Source organism: Sardina pilchardus, chromosome 23 (assembly GCF_963854185.1).
Source record: "Sardina pilchardus chromosome 23, fSarPil1.1, whole genome shotgun sequence".
In the NCBI taxonomy this organism is placed as follows: Eukaryota; Metazoa; Chordata; class Actinopteri; order Clupeiformes; family Clupeidae; genus Sardina; species Sardina pilchardus.
Window position 1 is genome coordinate 16705594 of NC_085016.1, and position 24227 is coordinate 16729820.

Sequence of the window (24227 nt, forward strand, 5' to 3'; positions counted from 1 at the left end):
AAAGTCAAATTCCCGGCTATTGTGGGCAGCTGCTCTGCACTTGGTGTTGTGCTTTACTGCTGCAGCAATAGGAAGCCAAGTTCGCTACTTGCTCTGTTTTGCAACATGCACCGCAATCCACAAATGTTGGTAGCGGGCAGGGCACGAGCTTCTTTTCACAGGCACCTTTTCGTGTCGGCTGTGAACCTTGCAAACTAGCTACTCTTTCTCGAGGCTTGCGGCGGTCCCCAAAGTCCATTCAGTGCTGCATAAATGGAGATGCCGGGGATTGAACCCGGGGCCTCATACATGCAAAGCATGCGCTCTACCACTGAGCTACATCCCCTTCAGTGGTTGTCAAATGATTACACTTCCCAGCCTAGACGTTGTGCCGTGCAAGAGGCCTCTATTCCTATTTGTGGAAGTCCACGGAGGAGCCAACAAAATACTAGCCCGGTCCTCTGACGGCGCTCCTCTCCACTCCACAGGCGGTTTGATTTGTGAAATTCTGCGCAAACCTTGAACCACGGCTTGCGGCCATCCCCAAAGTGCTGCAAAAGTGGAGATGCCGGGGATTGAACCCGGGCCTCATACATGCAAAGCATGCGCTCTACCACTGAGCTACATCCCCTTCAGAAGTTGTCAAAAGATTACACTTCCCAGCCTAGACGTTGTGCCGTGCAAGAGGCTTATAATGCTAATTGTCGAAGTGCACGTTTGAGCCAACAAAGTAACAGCCGGGTCCTCTGACGGTGCTCCTCTCCGCTCCACAGGCTGTTTGATTTATGAATTCTGCGCAAACCCTGAGCCACGGCTTGCGGTTGTACCCAGACCTCCTTTGGGGACATATAAGTGGAGATGCCGGGGATTGAACCCGGGACCTCATACATGCGAAGCATGCGCTCTACCACTGAGCTACATCCCCTTCAGTATTTATCAAAAGATTATACTTCCTAGTACAGACGTTGTGCCGTGCAAGAGGCCTACATTCCTAATCGTGGAAGTCCACGGAGGAGCCGAGAAAATACTAGCCAGGTCTTCTCCACTCCACAGGCGGTTTGATTTGTGAATTTCTGCGCAAACCCTGAACCACGGCTTGCGGTGGTCCCCAAAGTCCCTTCAGTGCTGCATAAATGGAGATGCCGGGGATTGAACCCGGGGCCTCATTCATGCAAAGCATGCGCTCTACCACTGAGCTACATCCCCTTCAGTGGTTGTCGAAAGATTACACTTCCCAGCCTAGACGTTGTGCCGTGCAAGAGGCCTCTTTTCCTAATTGTGGAAGTCCATGGAGGAGCCAACAAAATGCCAGCCCGGTCCTCTGACGGCACTCCTCTCCACTCCACAGGCGGTTTGATTTGTGAAATTCTGCGCAAACCCTGACCCACGGCTTGCGACGGTACCCTGACCTCCTTTAGGGCCGCATAAGTGGAGATGCCGGGGATTGAACCCGGGACCTCATACATGCGAAGCATGCGCTCTACCACTGAGCTACATCCCCCTCAGACACTTTCATAAAGATGCCGCTTCGTGAACAAAATTTTCTTTCACTCTAACTCGTCAGGCCTTTGTTCCACAAGCAGTTTCATTTCTCCTGGAAAGTCAAATTCCCGGCTATTGTGGGCAGCTGCTCTGCACTGCTGCAGCAATAGGAAGCCAAGTTCGCTACCTGCTCTGTTTTGCAACATGCACCGCAATCCACAAATGTTGGTAGCGGGCAGAGCACGAGCTTCTTTTCACAGGCACCTTTTCGTGTCGGCTGTGAACCTTGCAAACTAGCTACTCTTTCTCGAAGCTTGCGGTGGTCACCAAAGTCCATTCAGTGCTGCATAAATGGAGATGCCGGGGATTGAACCCGGGGCCACATACATGCAAAGCATGCGCTCCACCACTGAGCTACATCCCCTTCAGTGATTGTCAAAAGATTATACTTCCCAGCCTAGACGTTGTGCCGTGCAAGACGCCTCTATTCCTATTTGTGGAAGTCCACGGGGGAGCCAACAAAATACTAGCCAGGTCCTCTGACGGCGCTCCTCTCCACTCTGCAGGCGGTTTGATTTGTGAAATTCTGCGCAAACCTTGAACTACGGCTTGCGGCCATCCCCAAAGTGCTGCATAAGTGGAGATGCCGGGGATTGAACCCGGGGCCTCACACATGCAAAGCATGCGCTCTACCACTGAGCTACATCCCCTTCAGAAGTTGTCAAAAGACTACACTTCCCAGCCTAGACGTTGTGCCGTGCAAGAGGCTTATAACGCTAATTGTCGAAGTGCACGTTTGAGCCAACAAAGTAACAGCCGGGTCCTCTGACGGTGCCCCTCTCCGCTCCACAGGCTGTTTGATTTATGAAATTCTGCGCAAACCCTGAGCCACGGCTTGCGGTTGTACCCAGACCTCCTTTGGGGGCATATAAGTGGAGATGCCGGGGATTGAACCCGGGACCTCATACATGCGAAGCATGCGCTCTACCACTGAGCTACATCCCCTTCAGTATTCATCAAAAGATTATACTTCCTAGTACAGACGTTGTGCCGTGCAAGAGGCCTACATTCCTAATCGTGGAAGTCCACGGAGGAGCCGAGAAAATACTAGCCAGGTCTTCTCCACTCCACAGGCGGTTTGATTTGTGAAATTCTGCGCAAACCCTGAACCACGGCTTGCGGTGGTCCCCAAAGTCCCTTCAGTGCTGCATAAATGGATATGCCGGGGATTGAACCCGGGGCCTCATACATGCAAAGCATGCGCTCTACCACTGAGCTACATCCCCGTCAGTGATTATCGAAAGATTACACTTCCCAGCCTAGACGTTGTGCCGTGCAAGAGGCTTCTATTCCTATTTGTGGAAGTCCACGGAGGAGCCAACAAAATAATAGCCCGGTCATCTGACGGCGCTCCTCTCCACTCCACAGGCGGTTTGATTTGTGAAATTCTGCGCAAACCTTGAACCACGGCTTGCGGCCATCCCCAAAGTGCTGCATAAGTGGAGATGCCGGGGATTGAACCCGGGGCCTCATACATGCAAAGCATGCGCTCTACCACTGAGCTACATCCCCTTCAGTGATTGTTGAAAGATTACACTTCCCAGCCTAGACGTTGTGCCGTGCAAGAGGCCTCTTTTCCTAATTGTGGAAGTCCATGGAGGAGCCAACAAAATGCCAGCCCGGTCCTCTGACGGCACTCCTCTCCACTCCACAGGCGGTTTGATTTGTGAAATTCTGCGCAACCCTTGACCCACGGCTTGCGACGGTACCCTGACCTCCTTTAGGGCCGCATAAGTGGAGATGCCGGGGATTGAACCCGGGACCTCATACATGCGAAGCATGCGCTCTACCACTGAGCTACATCCCCCTCAGACACTGTCATAAAGATGCCGCTTCGTGAACAAAATTTTCTTTCACTCTAACTCGTCAGGCCTTTGTTCCACAAGCAGTTTCATTTCTCCTGGAAAGTCAAATTCCCGGCTATTGTGGGCAGCTGCTCTGCACTTGGTGTTGTGCTTTACTGCTGCAGCAATAGGAAGCCAAGTTCGCTACCTGCTCTGTTTTGCAACATGCACCGCAATCCACAAATGTTGGTAGCGGGCAGAGCACGAGCTTCTTTTCACAGGCACCTTTTCGTGTCGGCTGTGAACCTTGCAAACTAGCTACTCTTTCTCGAGGCTTGGGGCGGTCCCCAAAGTCCATTCAGTGCTGCATAAATGGAGATGCCGAGGCCTCATACATGCAAAGCATGCGCTCTACCACTGAGCTACATCCCCATCATTAGTTTTCAAAAGATTACACTTCCCAGCCTAGACGTTGTGCCGTGCAAGAGGCTTCTATTCCTAATTGTGGAAGTCCACGGGCCAGTTCACACTGCGGCATCTTTTGGCTGCAGCTGAGGGGGATGTAGCTCAGTGGTAGAGTGCATGCTTCGCATGTATGAGGTCCCGGATTCAATCCCCGGCATCTCCAGTTACATGGCCCCAAAGGAGGTCTGGGTACACCCGCAAGCTGTGGTTCAGGGTTGTTTCATGGTTTCGTGGTTCTTTTCGTTTACTGTTATAATATAGCTAGCTAATTTAACGGGCGAAAAGTTATTTATTCCGTGCCCAAGAGAGTCTTTCGTTGGCATCACACACAAGCAATGGCAATAAAATAATACACACTTTAGAATTATATTCATATTTTCTTATTGCTTAATCAGAGAAGTCAGAAAACTAGTGGCAATTAGTTACGCGAATCCTGCATGATATCTACTCGGCTGACTGAAGCCTGCAGTTATGGGTAATGTATCAAACTTCACACACGCGCAGAACGTACAATCAGCGTTGGCGTCGCTTCTGTGTGTTCAGTGGCACTTTTTTGACCGACCAGGGGAGACGAGAGCCCGACTGATAGTCTGACTGCTTTTCTGCCGATGGTCGGCCGGTCGGGTCGGTGTGTTTAGGCCTTAACACGCACTAAATGCGTCCTCTAGTGGGTGATTTGAATTTCCTTGAAGACACAGCAATTGAGATCAAGGTAAAACGCAGCAGCAGAGGTGCACACAGGTGCATATGACACAGCAATGGGGCTTAAGTCGTCAAGTGACTTCTTGCGTCACCACCGAGTTTAAAACCGTGTTAAACTCCAAACTAGCGACAGAGCAATTGCCGCTATGTGATTAGTGGATACCTTGTCCTGATTTGTTGTTCTAGAGATATCAAGGGTCATCACATCCCCACTCTCCTAAATCAGTGTTTCTTAACTGGTGGGTCGCGACCCAAAAGTGGGTCGCGGAGGTGTCCTGGGTGGGTCGCGAAGGGATGTTGTAAAAAATGTATGTATATTTTTTCATGCAACCACTTAACGTTGACCCCAGCCACGGAGATAGGCTACCATGGACTAGGCTACAAGTTGATAAACGAATATTTCCTCCCCTCCGTTTTCAACATTTTAACATTTAACATTGTGCACACTTGTCAGTTTTCCGAAAAGTTTTTGTTGGCACCCGTGTTCATGCCGTCAAGAGCATGCCAAATCTTAGTGGTGTAACAAGAAGTTCGAGCCGACATTAGCTAATCAGAATCCTGAAAATATCAATAACATCAACAAATCACTTCCTTGTTTCATTTCAACTGTATTTGCAAATGCAAAGAAACGAAAAGGGTTGGCACCAACATTAGATTATATTTTGCAACTGCTACTCGGAATGCATCCATGATCACCAAAGCCAAATGAAAATGTAAACATTGGCCACACTTTTTGCGCAGATGCAAGTAGCCTACTTAGTTTTTCTCAATTCACATTCATACGCGAAACGAGTCCACGAATCTCCACTTTTCCGCCGTTTGTGTGTAGGTTACACGGAAGGCACAAACGAAGGGAAAAGTCTCTGTTTTTCAAGATACCAGTGAATGTGAGAACGGGGCCTGAGTCTCTGATCAGATCTAAAAAACATCTCCAGTTCTCTCATTAATGCTGTGTTCACATCCAGTTACAGTGTGATGTCAAATCTAAATGGATCTAAATGTTTAAATGTTTGTCTTCTAAATCTAAATGTTTGTATTTTGTCGATTGTAATATTTTTTGAGAAATAAAATATGTTCTTGAATATATATTTTAAAAAGTGGGTCGCGACCTAGTTACCATAGGGAATTGTGGGTCCCTTGGCAAAACCAGTTAAGAACCACTGCTGTAAAGCATGGAGACTAACCTCCCTCATATGACAGTCCATACACAAAATATATAGAAATATATTTGTCCAAAATGTATGTTGAATATATTACAATTTACTTGTTTTACAAGAATATATTCTAAGAGAAGAATCCGCACACTACAAGTCTTTGTGAAAAATAGCTTTACTGATAGCTAGCTTTCGGTCGTTAGACCTTCTTCAGGCAGAGTTACCTTTTTGCTTACAAGAATATATTCTGAAATGTATGATGATATAAATTCACTTCTCTTTGACATATACACTATGTTGCCAAAAGTATTGGGCCACACCCAATTTTGTTATTATTATGTTGTTTAACTGTACCCCATGTGTGTTTTTGTTGTTTGATTGATAATAAAGAAATTATTTGAAAAATGGAACTCTAATGTTATCACAGGATTAAATATTTTGACCACTGGATGTCACCAAAATCAAGACCATGTAGTAACTCTATTCTAGGTGCCCACAGAGACCACTATGTTAATATGCTGAGAACCATTATAAAACAACAGACATCTTCACTCATTGAGATACAGATAATATATTCTTTTATTTGCTTTCACAAGGGCAGTCAAACATGGCCATACACCCCATATAAACTGTAATAAAAACAACTGAACTAGAAAAAAACAATTCTTGCAATTTTCCTCCATTTTTGTTAATTTCGAGTGGTAAAATAATAAGAAAATACATAAGAACTGTATGAAAACATAATACAATATGTTAATAGAAATGTCAGAGTGATAACTAGATGCTAGTCATACCTTTATACACACCAAAAGTGACTCAATTTTGTTTTTGTTTTTTAAAAAGCAACAACTCATGATCTTTTCAGTGCATCAAAAAGCAGATAAAGAGGTAGGAAGGAAAGAAATGAGAAGTGTTGTTGGAACAAACCAATGACAACTTAAAATATTTGCAGGTAAGAGAACAGTTACGACATAGCAGCAGAGATATCCATTCCAGATGACCATTTGAAATCATTACATTCAGTATTGAAACAGCATAAAGAAAATGTAGCTGATATTTCCCTACCAAAACAAACAAAAACAAATAATAAAAAGGACAAAAAGGATGCAAGTTGTTAAAGACAGAATTAAATTAGCCTATAATAATAATAATAATAATAATAATATAATCTTTCATCACTTAATCCCACTTAACCCCCAAATTTAACATGTTGACTTGATGGACCCAAATCACACAGGTGCATACTTGCAAGTGCACATAATTAAAGTCCAGCTTTAAACTCTGGAACTCTTTAGAACAATGTCTGCACTGGATTGGTGATAATACTGCCAACACAAACATAATTAGCGATTAACTAATAATGCATATCCCAATTCATCTCAGCACTTCTCTGTTCATTAGCAGATTTTTGATTCACTGGCATTTCATACCGAATGGCATACTTTCTTAAAAAGAATATACACTAAGTACATTGATATACTGTTGTGTTCACCTGGTGATTTGTGACTAGACATTTTCATCCCTGGTAAATTTATTAAGTGTGTTAATGTCATGTGACACACACATTAGAAATTAAAATGATGAACAAGGTTATGTGTTGCATCAAATCACTTATGTCTGCTTGCTAACATTACGGACCTACAAAATCCCTCTTCTCTGTTCTGTCACAAAAAGACCCTCTGTGTCTCTTTTTCTGTTCTGTCACAAAAAATACCCTCTTTGTTCCTTTCTCTGTTCTATCACGTTCTATCAAAGTTGAGGAAAAGCATCAACATCCTTAATCCTAAAATCTGTAACTTAAGATGCATATACACCCAAATAGGCATTCACATTCTGTAGTTAGTAAGTTTGTCAAATTATCACTAATATTATGATAAACAGCATAAACCCAACAGAAACGAGCAAGGACCCGCTCTGCTAATAGAAATAGAAAATAGCAGATCAGGATCAGAGGTTGAATTCAAAAGAATGCTCAAGTCCATTTGGCTGCAATAACACAGGCATTTATGACTATGAATACAACTTTCAATCAATTCTGTGCAATCAGCATATCTCATGTTCATGGTAAATTATCATGTTCATACCTAGCTATGTATTTGTTTAAATGTTCTTAATTGTGAAATTTTCTTTCATATAAATATTATATAAGACTCCATTTTGAAAGTCAAAACTTTCAAAATATCCATTTCCTCACAAAGAGTTTCTTCCAGTGAAAGATGGTTATATGAGCATTAACATTGTTTTTACTGCTTTCATAACGGAAATTTGTCCATAAAAAAACAGACAAAATTGTTCTTTGGCAAAAACTGTTGTAGCAATTCAACTAACAGACACAGTGTTTGGTGTCTTCCTCACATCCTATCAAGTTGAGTGGGATAAGTAACCAGCAGTAAGCCCGTTTTAAGGATCCGATCTGCACGGTCCTTCCAATCATGGACTCCTAAAATAGAAAAAGATGTTAATATCACACATGAAAATGTGATAGTACTCTACTCATGCTCAACTATATAGAATGACCCTCACAAGTATTTTGAGTATGCTTACTATATATGTTCTCTACAGCTTAGCCCAGTCTAAAGTCATGCACCAATGTAATTCATGTGGCAGCTGTGCTATGTTGATAAATATAGTTGATGAAGTTATATATAGTTATTTTGCTAGCAACAGTCTACCATGTAAGTTCACAAAACATAGAGAAAGATAGGATGGCAGACTCTGCACCTAGCATGCATTGCTTCATTAGAGCAAAGAAAACTGAAAGTACACTGTGAGCTGTACAATGATGGATTGTCTCTCACAGGGCGCTAACAATCTGACTCTTTTTTTTTTTAATCCGTTTAATCTGCTGTTGGCCATCCATCTGTCATGAAGTGGTTTATATATTTATTCTCCTTTCAAACAGGATTTGTGAAGTGGTCTCCAAATGTGGCCAGGGGATTAGAGACACGTGGCATGTTTCTAGGGTCTGGCTGTCCATAAAAGCAGCTACAGACCTCCTGCCAATGAACATTACTGTAAAGGGATTTTAGGGGAAAGCACATCCTCATAATTTAGTACACACATCTGTCGCTGTAACTTAGGACAAGAGTTTCCCTTTTCCCCCGTTATCTCCATATTGATAATGAATTTTGAAAAGCTAAGGTATTTCTAGTAACCTGTCCAATGCTTCAGAAACAAAGTAAGCATTCCGAAGTTAATCATAAATGTCAGAAACTGAGGAATTATTTCAACATTTCCACATTTTACCATGAAGACAACTACATATCCAAGGGTCAAGAAGAGGTAAACAAAAACAAGACATATTCACCAGGCTTCCTGAGTGTCTTTCCGGCAGTCTCCCCTCTCGTCCTCGTCGTCACTGGAGCCGTTACGGTCCCTGAGTCCGGCGCGGCAGTGCATCCCCACCAGGCGGTGGTGGATGGCGGCGTGCAGCCGCGTGATGTCCCTCGCCCCGGCCTGGATGAGGAAGACTCGGATGGCGTGGCTCTCCAGGTCGGTGGCGGTCACCTGGAGGTTGCGCCGAGCGGGCCTCTTCAGCTGCGTGTGTGGCCAGAGCTTGGTGTTGAGGATCAGCTTCAGACTGCCCTGGTGTCTCATGACTGTAAGAGAGAGAGTGAGGGTGGTGGTGAACATTTTGAATAAAAACATCTGCTTTGCTTTACATGTCGTCATACACACAGTGGCTGGAGGGATACGACTCCAATGCCTTCTGTGTATGAGAACTTCTACTGTATCTTGTACGGTAAAATAAAATCTGATATATTTTGAACACATGCGACAACACACACATGCCAGCCTCTCACCTATCCTGGACTGGAGCTCGCCTCGGTTTCCCGTTGCCAGGTCATTAAGCCGCAGGATGCCCCTTCCTCTCTCACTCCACGACTGTGTTCCCCTCTCCAACACAAACAGCTTGCACGACAGCTGGAAGACCAAAATGGCAGGATTAAGAATGCTTCACCTGAGCTTTGGGAGAGGTAGGCAAGAGCGTTGTTTTCTTGCAACCACATGCACTTAACTACTTAATTCTTACATGTTTATCTTCTAATTCAGGAGTGAGATTATTATTAAATGTCAACAGCTGACTTCTCTGAATCTGTGACCTGTACAGCAGCTTTATTTCATTATTTGATCAGAGAAGGCAATCACTATGACTATATTGCTATTAGAACCAGTTGAGTCCAATCTCACCTGGACAACGTTGCTCTCTCGCTCTTCGCCTGTGATCACCTGCACCTGTTTAAGCAAACAGTGCCTCCTGCAGGACGCAGTGGTGGCTGCAGCGGATTCCCACAGGGAGCGTTTCACTGTTGCTGTGAAGAGGCACACAAGCACAGATTCAGTATTGTCAGTTGAAAAGCATTTGGTGACTATCATAATATGTTACATTTATGGAAAATGTGATTTTGCATGTGAACAACACTGAGACCTTCTTTATGATAGTCACACACAGATAATTCTGCTTCAAATGTTGTGTAAAATACAATGAAAAATTGGTGAAATTCATTATCAATTTCACCAGTTATATTAATTATATGATCTCAATTGGGGGCTGAGTCATCAGTCAGCAAAGGGTTTCCAGCCCTTTCATGGACACACTACCTGTAGTCTGTAACTGAATCTGTAGTACTGACTTTTTACCAGTAGGAGGCCACATAACACTGAGGACTAAGATATGCCATTGCCAATGTTGTGCCTATTTTAGGAAATGTCCTAAATCTGTACTGAAGCATTGTATATGATATCAAATGTAAGGACTTATTTACAGTTGTGAGATGTGTCTGGACTCGATGATTCCGAATCTGAGGAACTGCTATCAGAGTCCGACACCTCTTCACTATACGGACTTTTCAGTGGATTCTGAAAAAGAGAAGGAAAAAGGAAAACAAATGAGTCACAAATACAGATGCGATGCCAAAAATTCCCTGGAGTGCCTTTCCTCACCAGTGATAACACAAAGCCAATACTCACCAGCACCCTCTCACTCATGTTCTCTCCAAACACAAACTGGATGCTACTCTGGTTGGGTCTTTCCAGCTTCACGTGACTGCTAAATCAATCAGAGGGCAAGTCAGTCCATGTCCCCGAAATACATCACAACACATGACCATGACTATCTAGAATGATCCGGAATAATGCCATTTGGTTTCTATTATCTGAGCGCCAAATATCAGATTAAGGATTTAGACTTGAGACTGTACTGCGGTGGTTCAAATTCATTACAGTTTCATAAATGACATTTCATGGATGAAAAGTGAATGTAAATAATGAATAGCCCACTGTAAAAACCTACGTTACTGCGATTACTCAGTTATGTAAATCTGCCCTTTTCTTTTTAATGTAAGCATGCCCTCCTACTCACCTATCAGCTGAACATGATGAAAGTTGATCATAGGCACTAGTGGACGTCTGCTGGTCAATGCTGACTCTGTCCAGGTCATCTGCAGAATTGAGGCTCACCTGAGACACCACACACAAGAAAGATGTCACAGGCCTTTCTAAACGCATATTATCAATTCATTACAGTAGATTAGATTAGATCCTGACAGGATACTATATATGGCCCACTTTATGTAATAAATGACGTGGACCAGTGAGTTTAGTTGAATACAGTTGGATAATACACCCATAGCATGTTTCAGTGATTAAAACCTCATTTCAGTGTGGTGATATGACAAGCTTATGTATTTTTAAAATGTGATTCACCGAGAGTGCATGAGGAAGCTGTGAGGATTACTGACGAGAGATGAGCCACAGATTAGCACCTCTTAAAGATACATTCTGGAATTGGAACAGCAGTTTGATTTTACTTCAAACCAGTGGCAAAAACCTTCCCAATACCTCAGCCAGCACCCACTTAATATGCTGGATAGTCCGCCAACAGAGACATTATAGATCATCTGTTGTGATTCAAGTTCCATATTATGTACAATTGCTTTTGAACAATTACTGAACATCACCTAAATAAATAAACTCTACCCCTAATCTTGACCTTAGCCATACAGTTGAGTTAACATAGTGTCAGCAAGATAGATAGTCTAAAGGGGACCATCTAAGTTAAGTGTGACCGCATGTTGTACACACCAGAAACATGTGTTGGGAGCTGGATGGGTTTTTTTTTTTTTTTTTTTAATAAATAGCATACTTTAAATACAAATCAAATTAAATGTGTGTAAAGAATACACTAAGGGGAAAAAATCAAGCAAAATGTTGCCAACTACGAGTGAGTGTTGTTCTAGTACCTGGAGATGCTGTCGGTCTCTCCTGGGTTTAGGAGCCAGCAGGACAGCAGGCCTCAGCAAGGTCCTCTTCACTCTGATGCATGGAGCACCGACAGTGGCTGTGCAAGAAGAGAGAGCAGGTTGGTACAGACACCCAGGGTGTAACTGACACCGCAAAATGTTTTATGTTTAGTACACTCTGTATACAAGAAATAATCTTTACCCATGTCAGATGAGACTTTGTTAGCATTGCAAAGGCTTGAAGGCATGAACACATTTGATCTTGAGACTATGAGAAAATAAAGCAGAAACAAACCTATGGGTCACTAATAGTAGAATACCATAGAGTACAAATCCACAACATGTGTCACAAGTCACACAATGCTACCACTAAAAAGTTACTTATTTGTGTAAAATGATGCGATGAGTCTAGTCTCCAATTCCAAATCAAAAGTCTGAAAAGAATCTCTTGTGACCCACTTGTCAGGTACATGACTGAAACCCTGTGAAAGAGCCCCACTCAGTTAACTGAGTCAGTCACTTCTGGGAGATGACTATTCTATTGCTGACCACTGTAAGGCTATACAGGTCAGGAGTCTGGGGGGAGAGCCAGCAGAGAGAGCGTTGAGCCCCCCAGCTGATGAGTGCAGGGGGTGTGTTGGTGATTTGCAGTAAGCAGGTGAGGCCTGTCCTGACTGATACTTGACTGAAACAGACACCAGGCAGACGACAGAGATGGCCCTTACTGGAAATGGCACAACTGTATGAGTACTGGCACATGCATGAGTGTGCACATATGTGTGCATGTACATCATATACTGTATGCGTGTGTGTGTGTGTGTGCGTGTGCGTGTGCGTGTGCGTGTGCCTGTGCCTGTGCCTGTGCGTGTGCGTTTGCGTGTGCGTGTGCGTGTGCGTGTGCGTGTGCGTGTGCGTGTGCGTGTGCGCGTGTGCGTGTGTGAGAGGGAGAGGGAGAGAGAGAGAGAACTCCCACTGTAACTCACAGGCATATGTGACCTGAATACCAACCATGCAAAATTGCACCTCTGCTCGAATGGCTTAGACATTTTTTTTTTCTGGTCAAACTAGACGCATCCAGCCTCTAAGCTCATGACTGGTCAATGGATGTAGGAACAAACTGGTGAGTCAGACCTACTGACCTGGAGTCAGGCTTTTGCATATGAGCCACTCTGCCATCAGAAGCCATTCGTTAAATAATGGCATGATTCTACCCTGGCCTGAGAGAATAAGTGTTACAGTCTCAGCCGCAGCCTAAGCTTACCTGGCAGGGGTGGAGGGAAGGAGAAAGAACTGGACAAAACTCGTCTGTCTCTGTCTACGCTACCTGGCAGAGGAATGAAGAGCGGCTTAGAATGTTGCGTAATAATGAACACGCCAAGAAGGCATGTTGATACAACGCAAGCAGTAACTCATACAGTATGATCTGTAATCAACTAGAGACAGCTGTGGTCTAGTGAGATAATATATCAGGGAGATATAATCAATTACACAACAGCACAACAACAAAACTTCTGGAAAGGTGCCAGCTAGGTGCAGTTTATAGTACCTCTTCTGGATCGGCCATTTATATTGGGGTAGGTGAAGGATCGGACTCTTTTGCTTACAGTGGGCCCTGGGAAAATGAAAAAGAGCAGATTTAACATTGACTCACGTGATGGCGCATGTGAATAAGGCTGAGTCATCAGTCCGCTTTAATCCCAGTTAGGAAAAAAAGCTATAGCATTATGTTTATGATCCAAGGGACCTATTCCTAATGCTCTGTGAGTAAAGACATGGTTCAGCTTTGTATTAGATTTTGATGGAGCTAAAGAGTTCAGTTGGGGATAAGGACAGAATTCTTACCATTTATATCATCTTCTGCTCTTCTCTGTTGAAGAAAACAAAAATGTTTACCAGCAAATATAAAGAATGACCCTGTTACGTCATGACATATAATGAGGATTATATAATATAGGAAATGAAATAATGCCTGATCTAATTTAAATCTAAAACTTTTTTGTCATTATTTGTCTGATCCCTCTCAGATCTCCGCTCTGTACTCATTGTTTATTCCAACCATATTCTTTGACATTTATCAAACACATGTTTTGTCAACATCTCGAACATAGTTTGGGAGATTACCTTCATTGATGCGAATCTCTGAAAGACGAACACAGGTGGTGACAGCACAGGCTTCTCTATGGAGAAAAAAAAAACAACAGAAAAGTGCTTTCAGACATCACTCCATTTCTCCCGTTACAGTCTAAACGTTTTTACAGCAAAAAGAAAAAGAGAGTGACCTCCAAAAAAAGCACAGAGACGGAGATGCAGAACATGAGAGAGATGTGTTTGTGTTGTGCTGCTGCTGCTACTGCCCTGTTCAAGTTCTCCACTTCCCTACAAACATGTTTTCCTCTCTGAGGGACCTAATCAAAACCATGTCGAGATGCTTGATTCAATTACACACTGCACGGCCAAGCCTCCGGGGAGCCACAGAGTATCTGGCAGAACAGCACAGCACAGTGCAGCACAGCACAGCACAGCACAGCGCAGCGCAGCGCAGCACAGCACAGGATCGGAGCCAGCGTACCCACCCACCCCTACACTTCAGCGCAGACCAGCCCTGAGCTGTATGCATGAATGGAGGCCTTCAGACCCACGCGTTATTATGCAATAACTCCAAAGCGCACAGGGAGGGTGTGGAGGAGAGAAGGAGATGGGGGGGGGGGGGGGGGTAGGTCTTCCGTGGGGCTTGAGGGCTGGGTGTGTGTCTGAGCAGAGGGGGGTTCCTGTAGGTCAAGCTGTTAGTCTCAGACCAGGGGGTGTCCCTGGCAGTGTATCCAGGCCACAGACACAGAGGGCTTGGCTCCCGGTCAAGCCCAGACTAGCTCATTCCTGTCTACTGGGGCTAAAAATACACACACGTTGTGTCATTGGAGATACACACTCACTAACCAGTTTGGTCATACAGCTACTACTCCCTTTTGCAGTGTCAAGCTCTATATCTTCCTTCATGTCTTGACATGATGAACCGATGGCAAAAAAATCAGAGTCTCATACTCAATGCCGCAATTAATCCTGTCTATTGATAGGGAGTGAGACTTCTGCAAACAGCGCCAAAACAACAGCCAACATTTTACAGACCATGTGTTTCAGTCTAAAAGAAAATCTGGACAGTATTATCTGAAGTGTGGCTGAAAATGAAAAACAAACCCATAATGGTGTGCCTGGGTGAATTGAAGAGGAGGGGTAACATGCTCAGAGTGTTATTATCTCACATTGTAATGTTCAATCAGGCCCTATAGGAGAGCTCTGAGTATTTGTTGGGCTCAAGTAACAGTGACCAGGGGGCCAATAAAAGGCTACCACATGGCAGCTGGCATAGAAAATGCTTAGTAATGAATCATGCCAACCAAGCTTGTAAGGGCACAATGCCCTCAAACAGGAACATCCTTAAACAGGAAAACGTTGGGCTTTATATTTTCGAACGGTCATAAATCTGCTGGGGTCCTTGGGTACTCCTGAGCGCTCTTGTGCCCTTCAGCAGCATGACATAAATTACGATCTGCGCATTCAATCTGGGCCTCCATCTGCTGATGCCAGAGACGTGTCATTTTGAACCATTCTGGCAGAAAAATGCGCATGAACTCATTCACTCGTGTTCTTTCCGCATGTACGTGAGAGAGCCACGTTCGACCCCTTTTCGCGTTTTTCACACCGAGGGAGCAAGAATCTCGGGATGACTGTCCCCATTGAGGCTCTCGAGAGAGAATCATCTTGTGTCATTGGCTGGGGTCATCTCGCACGTCCCCTCGGCCAAATGAACCCCCGGGTTCTGCACATGCTGTCCAGAATGTGACTGCAGCAGAGCTCGTAACTCTCGGGGCTGGGTGCTGGAGGCATACATGTGCTGACTGCTGACAGTCGAAGGGAGTACAAAAAGTGTGTTGTTTGAACCGAGCTCCCAGGCGATTGCGTAACGTGCACAACAATACAATCGACGGCCATGTTGGGCACCCAGCTCCAGCTCTAACAATCATCAGGACACATTTAGCACGGCATGCACCTCTCCAGCAAAGATCACACGGTGCTCTCAGGACAGGAAAAGCACCACTGAAATAAGACAGATGTTGGAGCGAACATGCATTGCATTAAGCTGTTATGTAACATAAGCTCTGAGGGAGAATGGACTGACATGAAACAGACCCTGCCACTCCAGATAACAAGCCATCTGCCAACTGTAGCCATCATGAAATGCGGATCTTAACTGAAAACACGGATCTTAATCAAATTCAATTTGATGGGACTACCAGACAGTGAGACAGAAGGGTGAAACGTAATAACATGGGTGGTCCCCAACACACAAAAGGAGACGCAGAACTTCATTCAGAAGATGAGCTTAATTGTGTCCGAGTCATGTGAGACCACACATTTGGACGGACACAAAACACGTCTGGCGCCAAGGCACGTCCTTTTAATGCCATGTGCCAATTTGACCCTGGAGAACACGACAGAAAATAGAACAAGCGTATCCCTCTCCCGTTGCTCTGCTGTAATACGGTCTGGGCTGCTTGTGCTACTGCTACTGCTGCTGCTGCTGCTGGGCAGCCTGTGTGAAATATGTTGAGTCATACAGCCCCATATGTGTCTAGGCCCCTAAAGCAACGCCTACGTGAGGGGAGATTATGAACCGACGCAGGGACAGCATTCCCATCTAGAGTAGGCACGCGGGCGGGCACACTGCGCCGATGCCCTTCCAGACTCAACTGCCCTCAGCTGGTTTGGGACGGAGCCCGTCACTGTGTCTCTGGCTCGCTCTGCGTGCACTCGTGGGAGGATTATGGGATGTTTAAGAAGAGAGTGGCTCCAGACCACTAAGATGGAAACACACAAACACACAAGAGACGTTGTTTACTTCTGTCGCCAGCTCCTCAGCAAGGCTTGCTTTAATTGTAAAAATAATAAGAACGTCTTCTGGAGGGATTTTAAAGGGGCCTGAGGGACTTCGTTCCTGTTTGTTCATGTTTCTCCCTCTCCCTCCAACCTCTTAGCAGCTTCATAAAGGAGCAGTGTGTTTGTGCTGCTATTCTGGCAAAGCCTGAATGCTCTGTAAACCGCCATGCCAGCTGTGGCAAGACTCCACAAACCTCTGCCTTGACAGGAAGCCAACCTGCACAGGGACACACTCAATCCCACAAGCAGTCCAAGTACACCCACACCTACGCACAATCTGCCAATGACACATGCATATTTGCTAACACATTTGCCAACAAAAACTTTCTCACACACACACACACACACACACACACACACACGCACGGGCACGCACTCACACACACACACACACACACACACACACACACACAAATACAAACTCACGTGCACCCTCTGCTGGCTTCTGTATGCTATACTCTCCTGGAGGATGTGTGTGTGTGTGTGTGTGTGTGTGTGTGTGTGTGTGTGTGTGTTTATACGTGTGTGTAGCGGAGGCGGGGGGAGCCCTGGCGGCTCAGACTAGGCAGCTCTGGACCCAACCAGATCAGCCCAGGAGCTCTTGGAGGAGGAGGAGGAGGGAAACGATCTCGAAGCTGCCGGCAGCTGCCCAAACATCACTCTCTACGAACAATGCCAACGCCAAACCTTCCTGTAACAACCCTCAATAACACCCCCCACCCCCCTCCTGCTTGAACACACCCTGGACCCCACCCCCCCCCCCCTCCCTTTCCAATCCCACACACAGACACATTCGCTTACAGATCAGTCTTGGCCAGCCCGCTCACGGTTGAAATAGAGGCAGCATTGAAACTGCAGCTGGCAATGGGACAGTGCGGTTTCAGAGCTCTGTGTAACATTTATTTTGCTGTCCTGACCAAACCAGCATGAAACAACAATGGTTTAGTCTTCGAATTGTGCCTGTGAGCACTCAGAATCGTGCTGTGTGTTTTGGAGCCAGACTTGCAGGGTCAGTGGATATAACCACGGGCTGTAGAGAGAAGCTTTGTCATACAGTGGACGAGTAAAGGTTGCTGCTTGTTGCTTGTTCAGGATGGTCAGGCAGGCCACTGTCGGTCAGCCTCTCAGTCACAGATGCTTCTTGTCAGCTATAGCCCTTGTAGAGCTGCGTGTTTCTATGGGGAGGGAGGGGGCACTCATCTGTGTAGAAAATAGAGAGAGAAAAGGGCCTCTAACAGTCTATTTTCAGTGTTGTTTCAGTCTAAAGGAATGCGGTGCTACTCAAAACCAACCCCCAGGCTCTACACACCATCAAACGTCAAGTTACTGGTGTTCCCACTGATCCAGAAGAAACTGGAGTCATATCTCACTCTACCATAAAACGATTCTGTTCACTAGTGTTGGTTTAGGAAAAGGACTTTGCTCCTATCTATTTTTGCACTTTGTGTCAAACGAGGTCCTCACGAGAGGCCCATCTACTCAAAATTACAATGGTGAAGGAAGTTAGATCTTAAAACCGTTGGACTTAAAACAAATCATTTCAGTGTTTGGTAGCCACATCCATTCATCCTCATTGTTTTTGTTGAGGTTATTATATTCCCATTATTTGGTTGACATAAGTTCCTCTGCATTCAGCACTTTCTGCACTCATGCATTGTACAGCTGGTAATTATAATGTCTAACTATATTGTATTTTATACTCAATTTCATAGTTATGACAATAAAATACTTTAGAGCACAGTGGTTTAAGTGTGAGTCTGGTGAGCTCACATTATTCCCCCATTACTACTTTTCCACAGATCTCCTCAGAACACTCTCTTGGGAGTCATGTTGCGGGGGCCAAGTAGCCTGCACATTTCTGCAGAGACAAGAAATACATCAGAGTTCAGGTTACGCCCTAATACCAAGGAGGATGCTCTTCTGCCTCAGTAGGTCGACAGTGAGGGGAGGGGGGGAGCGTGGATCTCCAGGATGAGCCGGGAGGTACAAGCTCTGAGGCAGTCAAGGGTGTGTGTGTGTGTGTGTGTGTGTGTGTGTGTGTGTGCGCATGTGTGTGCGTGCGTGTGTGCGTGTGTGCGCAGTGCTAGTCTAATCTTCACTGATCTGGTCATGCTTTAATAGGATTCTATGAGATTCAGCCGGCGACACCATTTCTGATTCTAATCACCTGGTACACCGTGTCACCTGAGTAGAGGTAAAAGTATTGGGATTCCTTGACTTGCTGTACAATAGCTATGGGTACAATTTGCAAATCCACCCCAGATTCTTCCCACTTCTGGTGGAGAAATGTGAACCGCAATGATGCCATCCTAGCACGAGACTAGTGCCCATATACAGATAGTCAGTGCACAAGAAGGATAGTCCGTGGGCTATTTTAACTCTTTTAACCTTGAGGAAGGGTGTAGTACTTGAAACTGAAGTCTGGTGGAGCTCATGTGTTTAGCACTAGTGAATTATGGGTGTCTAACATTGCCTGACCAAAGGTCCGAAAGACAGGACAGACCAGATCTTGTAACCTTTTCAGCTGAAGGAACGTGAAGCTATAACTGCTGCTCTCAGTGATCGTATTCTCAGCCCCTGTGAGTACTGAGGCACAGCGCTCCAAGTATAACAAGAACGCTGGACGCACCCTTGTTAATGTACTCTCATGGTGCATTAACATGCACAAACAACTGCAGCAATTGTGTAAGATCTGGAAAATACTTTTTCATCGCAAATCATCACAAAAAAACAATAGACCTATAGACGTATAGAAGTACCGATTACTAGAGATGTGCTAAAATAGACCACAGAGTAATTTGATACAAGGAATAAGTTGCACAAGGATTCATATATACCGTAAAATAAAATACAGTGCAGCAACCATGCCATCTCGCAAAACCTCCACACAACAGGCACATTTTTGATCATTTGATCATATCTAACAGCTTACTGTTACACGTAATGTCTTTTGAGAAGTCTTGTATCTTGATACAGCAAGTGTTCAAGTCAGTTGACTGTAGCCATGTCAAGAAGGCAACAAAAAGCATTCATCAGATCTCTTGTCATCCAATCAGAGAGTGACAAAACTTGCACTTGCACCTGGACCCATTCAGAATTCCACACGCAGATGATAGTCCCACCAAGCAATAGTTAGTTAGTTCCCTTAACTGAATCGGAGAAGACAACCAGAACCACTCTCTCTCACTTGCCATGTATCTTAATGGGCAAAGAGCCTAGCTCATTTATCTCCCCAAGATGAATTGAGATGTGACATCATCATACAGTGTTGGGGAAGTTATTGTCTGCATGCATGAAATACTCAACTCTATCCTATTTTCAAAACTAATTACAAAACAATTATCATAAGGCAAGGCATTTCTGCCCTCCCTCCCTACTACCAGTAAGGTTCATAAAGACCTACAGTATAGCTCAAATGTGATTGTAAAGGCAGCAAATTAAATCTTTCATAAAAACTGCTATACAGTGCAAGTCATCATATATTTTTGAAGCTCAGCGGTTACCGTGATGCCCTCATCTTTTAATTCAGCAGCTTACCTTTATTATTGTTGTAGGTGCTGTTCTTCACGAATATAGGAGCAGAGCGACTAAGATTAATAGATTCAGAATCTCCGTGCGAGGCGTTTGAATGAGCAGTTCCTGAGATTCTCATCCCAGTTGAAACTTGATAGTGTCCACTTGAAGGCAAACTCGAGAACATTGTCATCAATGTCCAACATACCAAAGCTGGTGACAGGTTAGAAGCCTACCTGGAAGGTCGTTCAGTTAACATAACTCTGACAGAATTACGCTCTGAAAGGTTTTCAGCTTACGTGGTTATTCACTCTCAATTGACCAGTAAAGTATGAGGAAGAGCTGTATGTGAATCCCAGTTTTAAGAGAGAACCGATGTATTGTCAGGATACAACCCGCGAGTCTCGTAACGCGCACCAGCTCAGTAGGATGAATGAAGCTCTCTGCGCGAATGTTTACCCTAGTCCACGTTGCCAGATTTGTGGAGCGTGCTGGGTGGGCGGGGTGAGAGGCGTGGACACATCTGACATGCGCTAGCTATCCTCTGGACTGCACTGTATCTTACTCCAAGAAAACATCTGCATTTACGTGACAAATGGCATGCAGCGCGAGATGATGTTTGGGAAAACATTTTCGTTGTTGAAACTTCTGCAGACATGCCAAGGCAATTTGAATAAAGTTCATATTACAGTTTTAATATTTAAATTTAATTAGAAACTTACAACCTACACTCTGTATTAAACAAAATGTTATCATCCACCACACAATCTAACCTCCACTTGTTTATCAACCCCGTTCATTTTACCATTGGCTACCTTTTGCCTTAATATACGTTTGAACTCTGCAATATGTGTGCGTTTGGCACAATGTGATTCATTCAATAATAGCCAAGAAAACAAATGTAATGTAGGCCTATTATTACTATTGTTATTACTATTGTAATGCTTTTTTTTTCATATCCATCACTTTCTCAGTATTATCCCACCACTTCATATTCAGCTGCATGTTTGATAAAGAATGGACAATAAGCACAAGACTACTGAGCATGCAAGTTTCTGTTAGAAGCTTTATCTGATATAGGAAGCATGCGTAGTCACGTGTATGGCCTCAGCTGGTGGTGAAGTCATGACGGGGCTTGAGTGAAGCTTGCGGCTCCGGAACAGACTGGTTTCACGAGCATGCTCAGTGCGTTCGCATGGAATTTTCCACTGTGGCCTGCCCTGGTAATCAACATGGGGCAAAGGTTCCTCCACTGAAGACCACTGGTTGGTGTAACTGTGAAGGAATCTTGGCAGTTACTGTTTTGAAGTGAATTTATTTATTTTCTGTTGAAACTGGCACACGATTGTGTGTGCTCTGGAGCACGTGTAAAGTGTGTGTATCTGCCCTACATTTCCCTGGACTATATCTGCATTTGTTTGTACTCCATGTAGGCTACTCTATTTTTATTCTTAAAATAGATCAATACATTATTTGTCCCACAGATAGATAGATAGATAGATAGATAGACAGATAGATAGATAGATAGATAGATAGATAGATAGATAGATAGATAGATAGATAGATACTTTATACACCTCAAAGGACATTTAGGCTTCCAGTAACTAATTACTTGACAAAATAAGGAAGCACACATAAATAACTACAAAAACAATAACTATGAAATTGTGGTCTATTCAGCAGAAATCCACAGGGAACTGACAGTGTGTGCCAGTGGAGGCAGTGAATATGGTTTACAGTTGTGGCTGAATTTGTTGGTACCATCCACAAGAAAAGAAAAAACTTTTTTTTCTTTTAAATAATTTGAAAATGACATCTAATTGCCATTACTTATTGCCATGTTCGATGCCAACCAAACATGCAAACTAGACACTGTAATCAACATAATTTATAATAATTTACCTTGTTGGGAAGGTTCTTCTGTTTTCTCTAGGCCATTCTTTTATCAGACTTGGAGGGTCATTAAGCCTTTGACAACTATCTCTGGCTATGTCTTGTGGTGAAAGCCATGCCTGTTGTGTCTTATGTGTATGTGATTGTTGACTGTTTATGTGTAAGGCTGCTGAAACAGCAGAATTTCCATTTGGGATGATTAAAATATATCTATCTATCTATCTATCTATCTATCTATAATATTTGACATCATAAAAACAAGTAAAGTAGTAGTTTGTCCTATTCTTCATGATCAAACTGCTGCACTAGCTGTCTCTGGTGTGAAGTTGGTCTACTGCAGACTACATGTTTCAGTTCTTTCCATAGATGTTTAATAGGATTCAGATTTGGGCTTCCAATTTACACTATCCATCTGTTCAGTCGTGAGTAAATTTTTTCCACTTGCAGCCACATTCAGGAAAGTTGGCTTCAGTGCTGAGCACCTTAAACTTGTAATGATATGTGCAGACACTGGAACATGAAGCTGCTTGAAGATGGTCAGATAGCCTTTACTTTTAGTCTATCTTTTTCTCTCTGATCTCCTCTGACAACTCTTTCCTTTCCTGACTCTGATGTGATACCAGACTGCAGAGTGACTATTTTTATCCATCTACGTAGTGAGGTGAGATGTTTCTTGTAGTTGTATGCATTTTTTGACATTATATCTGTTATGTCTGGGGGTATTTTTTGAATAACTTTTTAAAGCAAACAACAAATAAACTTTTTTCAAACTTTCTATGATTTACTCTATGCAGAAGCACATTAGAAAATTACTTTGAATTCCATCACTTTTAAGGAAGTGAAGCGATACGAATCTTTAAGAGTAAAAGCAAATTTAGCCTCATCCGTATATCACTATATGTCCATGGAGGTAATGCAAATGCTGAGCAGTAGTAAGTAATTAACAGTGCAAGGTATAGTTGCTGTACATAATATAAGATATACAATAATACATTTGTTGATAGTAATATAAATTAACCAAACTATAGTTTAAATACAACTTGTTGAATACTAGAAGCACTAAAAGTTAAAGCCTAAAACACAAAGACCAAATAGATTTTGCATAGAGGTTAATGTAGTCGTAACTGGACCAAACAGATTTTGCATCTGAGGTTAACGTAGTTGTAACCGTCTGAATGTTGTTTTGGCAAGGTTGGGTAATTTGGCTGTGTTGCATCCTACTTCTGGACGGCTACTTGATAGTTTGTTGATTATCCGTCATCACAAAATATCAAGCTATCTTGTCAGCACCTCATGTCAGAACATAATATTATCCCACAGCCTCTGACCCATTTTTATTTTTATTCATACTGCAAACTGTATATAAACCGCATATAAGTACCGCATGGTAAGTCATGCGTGGACACAAAAAGATAAGGAAGAAAGCAAGATGTGAACAAGATAAACTGTGCAAACTAAATTCTAAATTGTGTGCGCGAAATAAAAAGACTGTTTTGCTAATTTAAGGACTCCAGATCACAGATAATTGATGAGTATTTAGATGAAAGCGTGGCCTTTATTAGTGAGCAATATGATAAAACTTAAAAAATAGACACTACTTTAATTTGGTTTCAGAGCTGTTTAGAAGCCCTCAACTCAGATGAACTTTGAGGACAGAGGTCATGGAACAGACCCTTGACGACTCTTGCTTGTGACATCGTGCATTGCACTGCACTGTTGTTTGGCAGTGGGGGCAGAAGTTGTGTGTACAGTTTGGTGTGGAGGTATGACTCACACGTACTTGCTATATTAACCAAAACATTAGCACTCTTCAGTTAGCATAGCATTTATTTCTCTGGTAGTAGTATGTATTGATGTAGCCTACTATTCATTATTACCTAAAGTCTCCTCTTTATTGTAGCTTGAACGTTATTCCTTTTTTTAAAAAGTAATTTTGTATAAAGCATCTGTTAAATGAATAAATGTGAATGTAAATGTAAATTATTCAGTTTTTTTCACCCAACTTTGTTTGAATTACTTTG

General features: G+C 43.5%; 1 protein-coding gene and 12 non-coding genes across 16 annotated transcripts; 1 reads left to right on the top strand and 12 right to left on the bottom strand.

Moving 5' to 3' along the window:
* Nucleotides 1-253: 253 nt before the first annotated feature.
* Nucleotides 254-325, bottom strand: trnaa-ugc (transfer RNA alanine (anticodon UGC)). Its single transcript has one exon. It is a non-coding gene; the product is annotated as a tRNA-Ala (tRNA).
* A 214-nt stretch (nucleotides 326-539) lies between these two features.
* trnaa-ugc (transfer RNA alanine (anticodon UGC)) lies at nucleotides 540-610 on the bottom strand. The gene has a single exon. It is a non-coding gene; the product is annotated as a tRNA-Ala (tRNA).
* A 222-nt stretch (nucleotides 611-832) lies between these two features.
* Nucleotides 833-904, bottom strand: trnaa-cgc (transfer RNA alanine (anticodon CGC)). Its single transcript has one exon. It is a non-coding gene; the product is annotated as a tRNA-Ala (tRNA).
* Nucleotides 905-1113: 209 nt separating this feature from the next.
* On the bottom strand, nucleotides 1114-1185 carry trnaa-ugc (transfer RNA alanine (anticodon UGC)). The gene has a single exon. It is a non-coding gene; the product is annotated as a tRNA-Ala (tRNA).
* A 223-nt stretch (nucleotides 1186-1408) lies between these two features.
* On the bottom strand, nucleotides 1409-1480 carry trnaa-cgc (transfer RNA alanine (anticodon CGC)). The gene has a single exon. It is a non-coding gene; the product is annotated as a tRNA-Ala (tRNA).
* Nucleotides 1481-1813: 333 nt separating this feature from the next.
* Nucleotides 1814-1885, bottom strand: trnaa-ugc (transfer RNA alanine (anticodon UGC)). Its single transcript has one exon. It is a non-coding gene; the product is annotated as a tRNA-Ala (tRNA).
* A 214-nt stretch (nucleotides 1886-2099) lies between these two features.
* On the bottom strand, nucleotides 2100-2171 carry trnaa-ugc (transfer RNA alanine (anticodon UGC)). Its single transcript has one exon. It is a non-coding gene; the product is annotated as a tRNA-Ala (tRNA).
* Nucleotides 2172-2394: 223 nt separating this feature from the next.
* Nucleotides 2395-2466, bottom strand: trnaa-cgc (transfer RNA alanine (anticodon CGC)). The gene has a single exon. It is a non-coding gene; the product is annotated as a tRNA-Ala (tRNA).
* A 209-nt stretch (nucleotides 2467-2675) lies between these two features.
* trnaa-ugc (transfer RNA alanine (anticodon UGC)) lies at nucleotides 2676-2747 on the bottom strand. The gene has a single exon. It is a non-coding gene; the product is annotated as a tRNA-Ala (tRNA).
* A 214-nt stretch (nucleotides 2748-2961) lies between these two features.
* trnaa-ugc (transfer RNA alanine (anticodon UGC)) lies at nucleotides 2962-3033 on the bottom strand. Its single transcript has one exon. It is a non-coding gene; the product is annotated as a tRNA-Ala (tRNA).
* Nucleotides 3034-3256: 223 nt separating this feature from the next.
* On the bottom strand, nucleotides 3257-3328 carry trnaa-cgc (transfer RNA alanine (anticodon CGC)). The gene has a single exon. It is a non-coding gene; the product is annotated as a tRNA-Ala (tRNA).
* A 533-nt stretch (nucleotides 3329-3861) lies between these two features.
* Nucleotides 3862-3933, top strand: trnaa-cgc (transfer RNA alanine (anticodon CGC)). Its single transcript has one exon. It is a non-coding gene; the product is annotated as a tRNA-Ala (tRNA).
* Nucleotides 3934-6187: 2254 nt separating this feature from the next.
* On the bottom strand, nucleotides 6188-20722 carry LOC134071386 (ran-binding protein 3-like). 4 transcript variants are annotated; one of them, XM_062528077.1, is made up of 14 exons: nucleotides 20338-20722; nucleotides 13990-14045; nucleotides 13711-13735; nucleotides 13415-13480; nucleotides 13130-13192; nucleotides 12071-12136; nucleotides 11869-11966; nucleotides 10989-11086; nucleotides 10598-10673; nucleotides 10393-10486; nucleotides 9818-9939; nucleotides 9430-9550; nucleotides 8934-9225; nucleotides 6188-8066 (listed from the first exon to the last, which is right to left on the bottom strand). In XM_062528077.1, exons 1-14 carry the CDS (start codon nucleotides 20504-20506, stop codon nucleotides 8057-8059), a joined length of 1356 nt encoding a protein of 451 aa, XP_062384061.1. In that variant the 5' UTR covers nucleotides 20507-20722; the 3' UTR covers nucleotides 6188-8056. The 4 variants fall into 4 exon arrangements, with proteins under 4 accessions (XP_062384061.1, XP_062384060.1, XP_062384062.1 ...); XM_062528076.1 differs by having other exon boundaries at nucleotides 10598-10676; XM_062528078.1 differs by lacking the exon at nucleotides 13130-13192 and having other exon boundaries at nucleotides 10598-10676.
* Between the last annotated feature and the right edge of the window lie 3505 nt (nucleotides 20723-24227).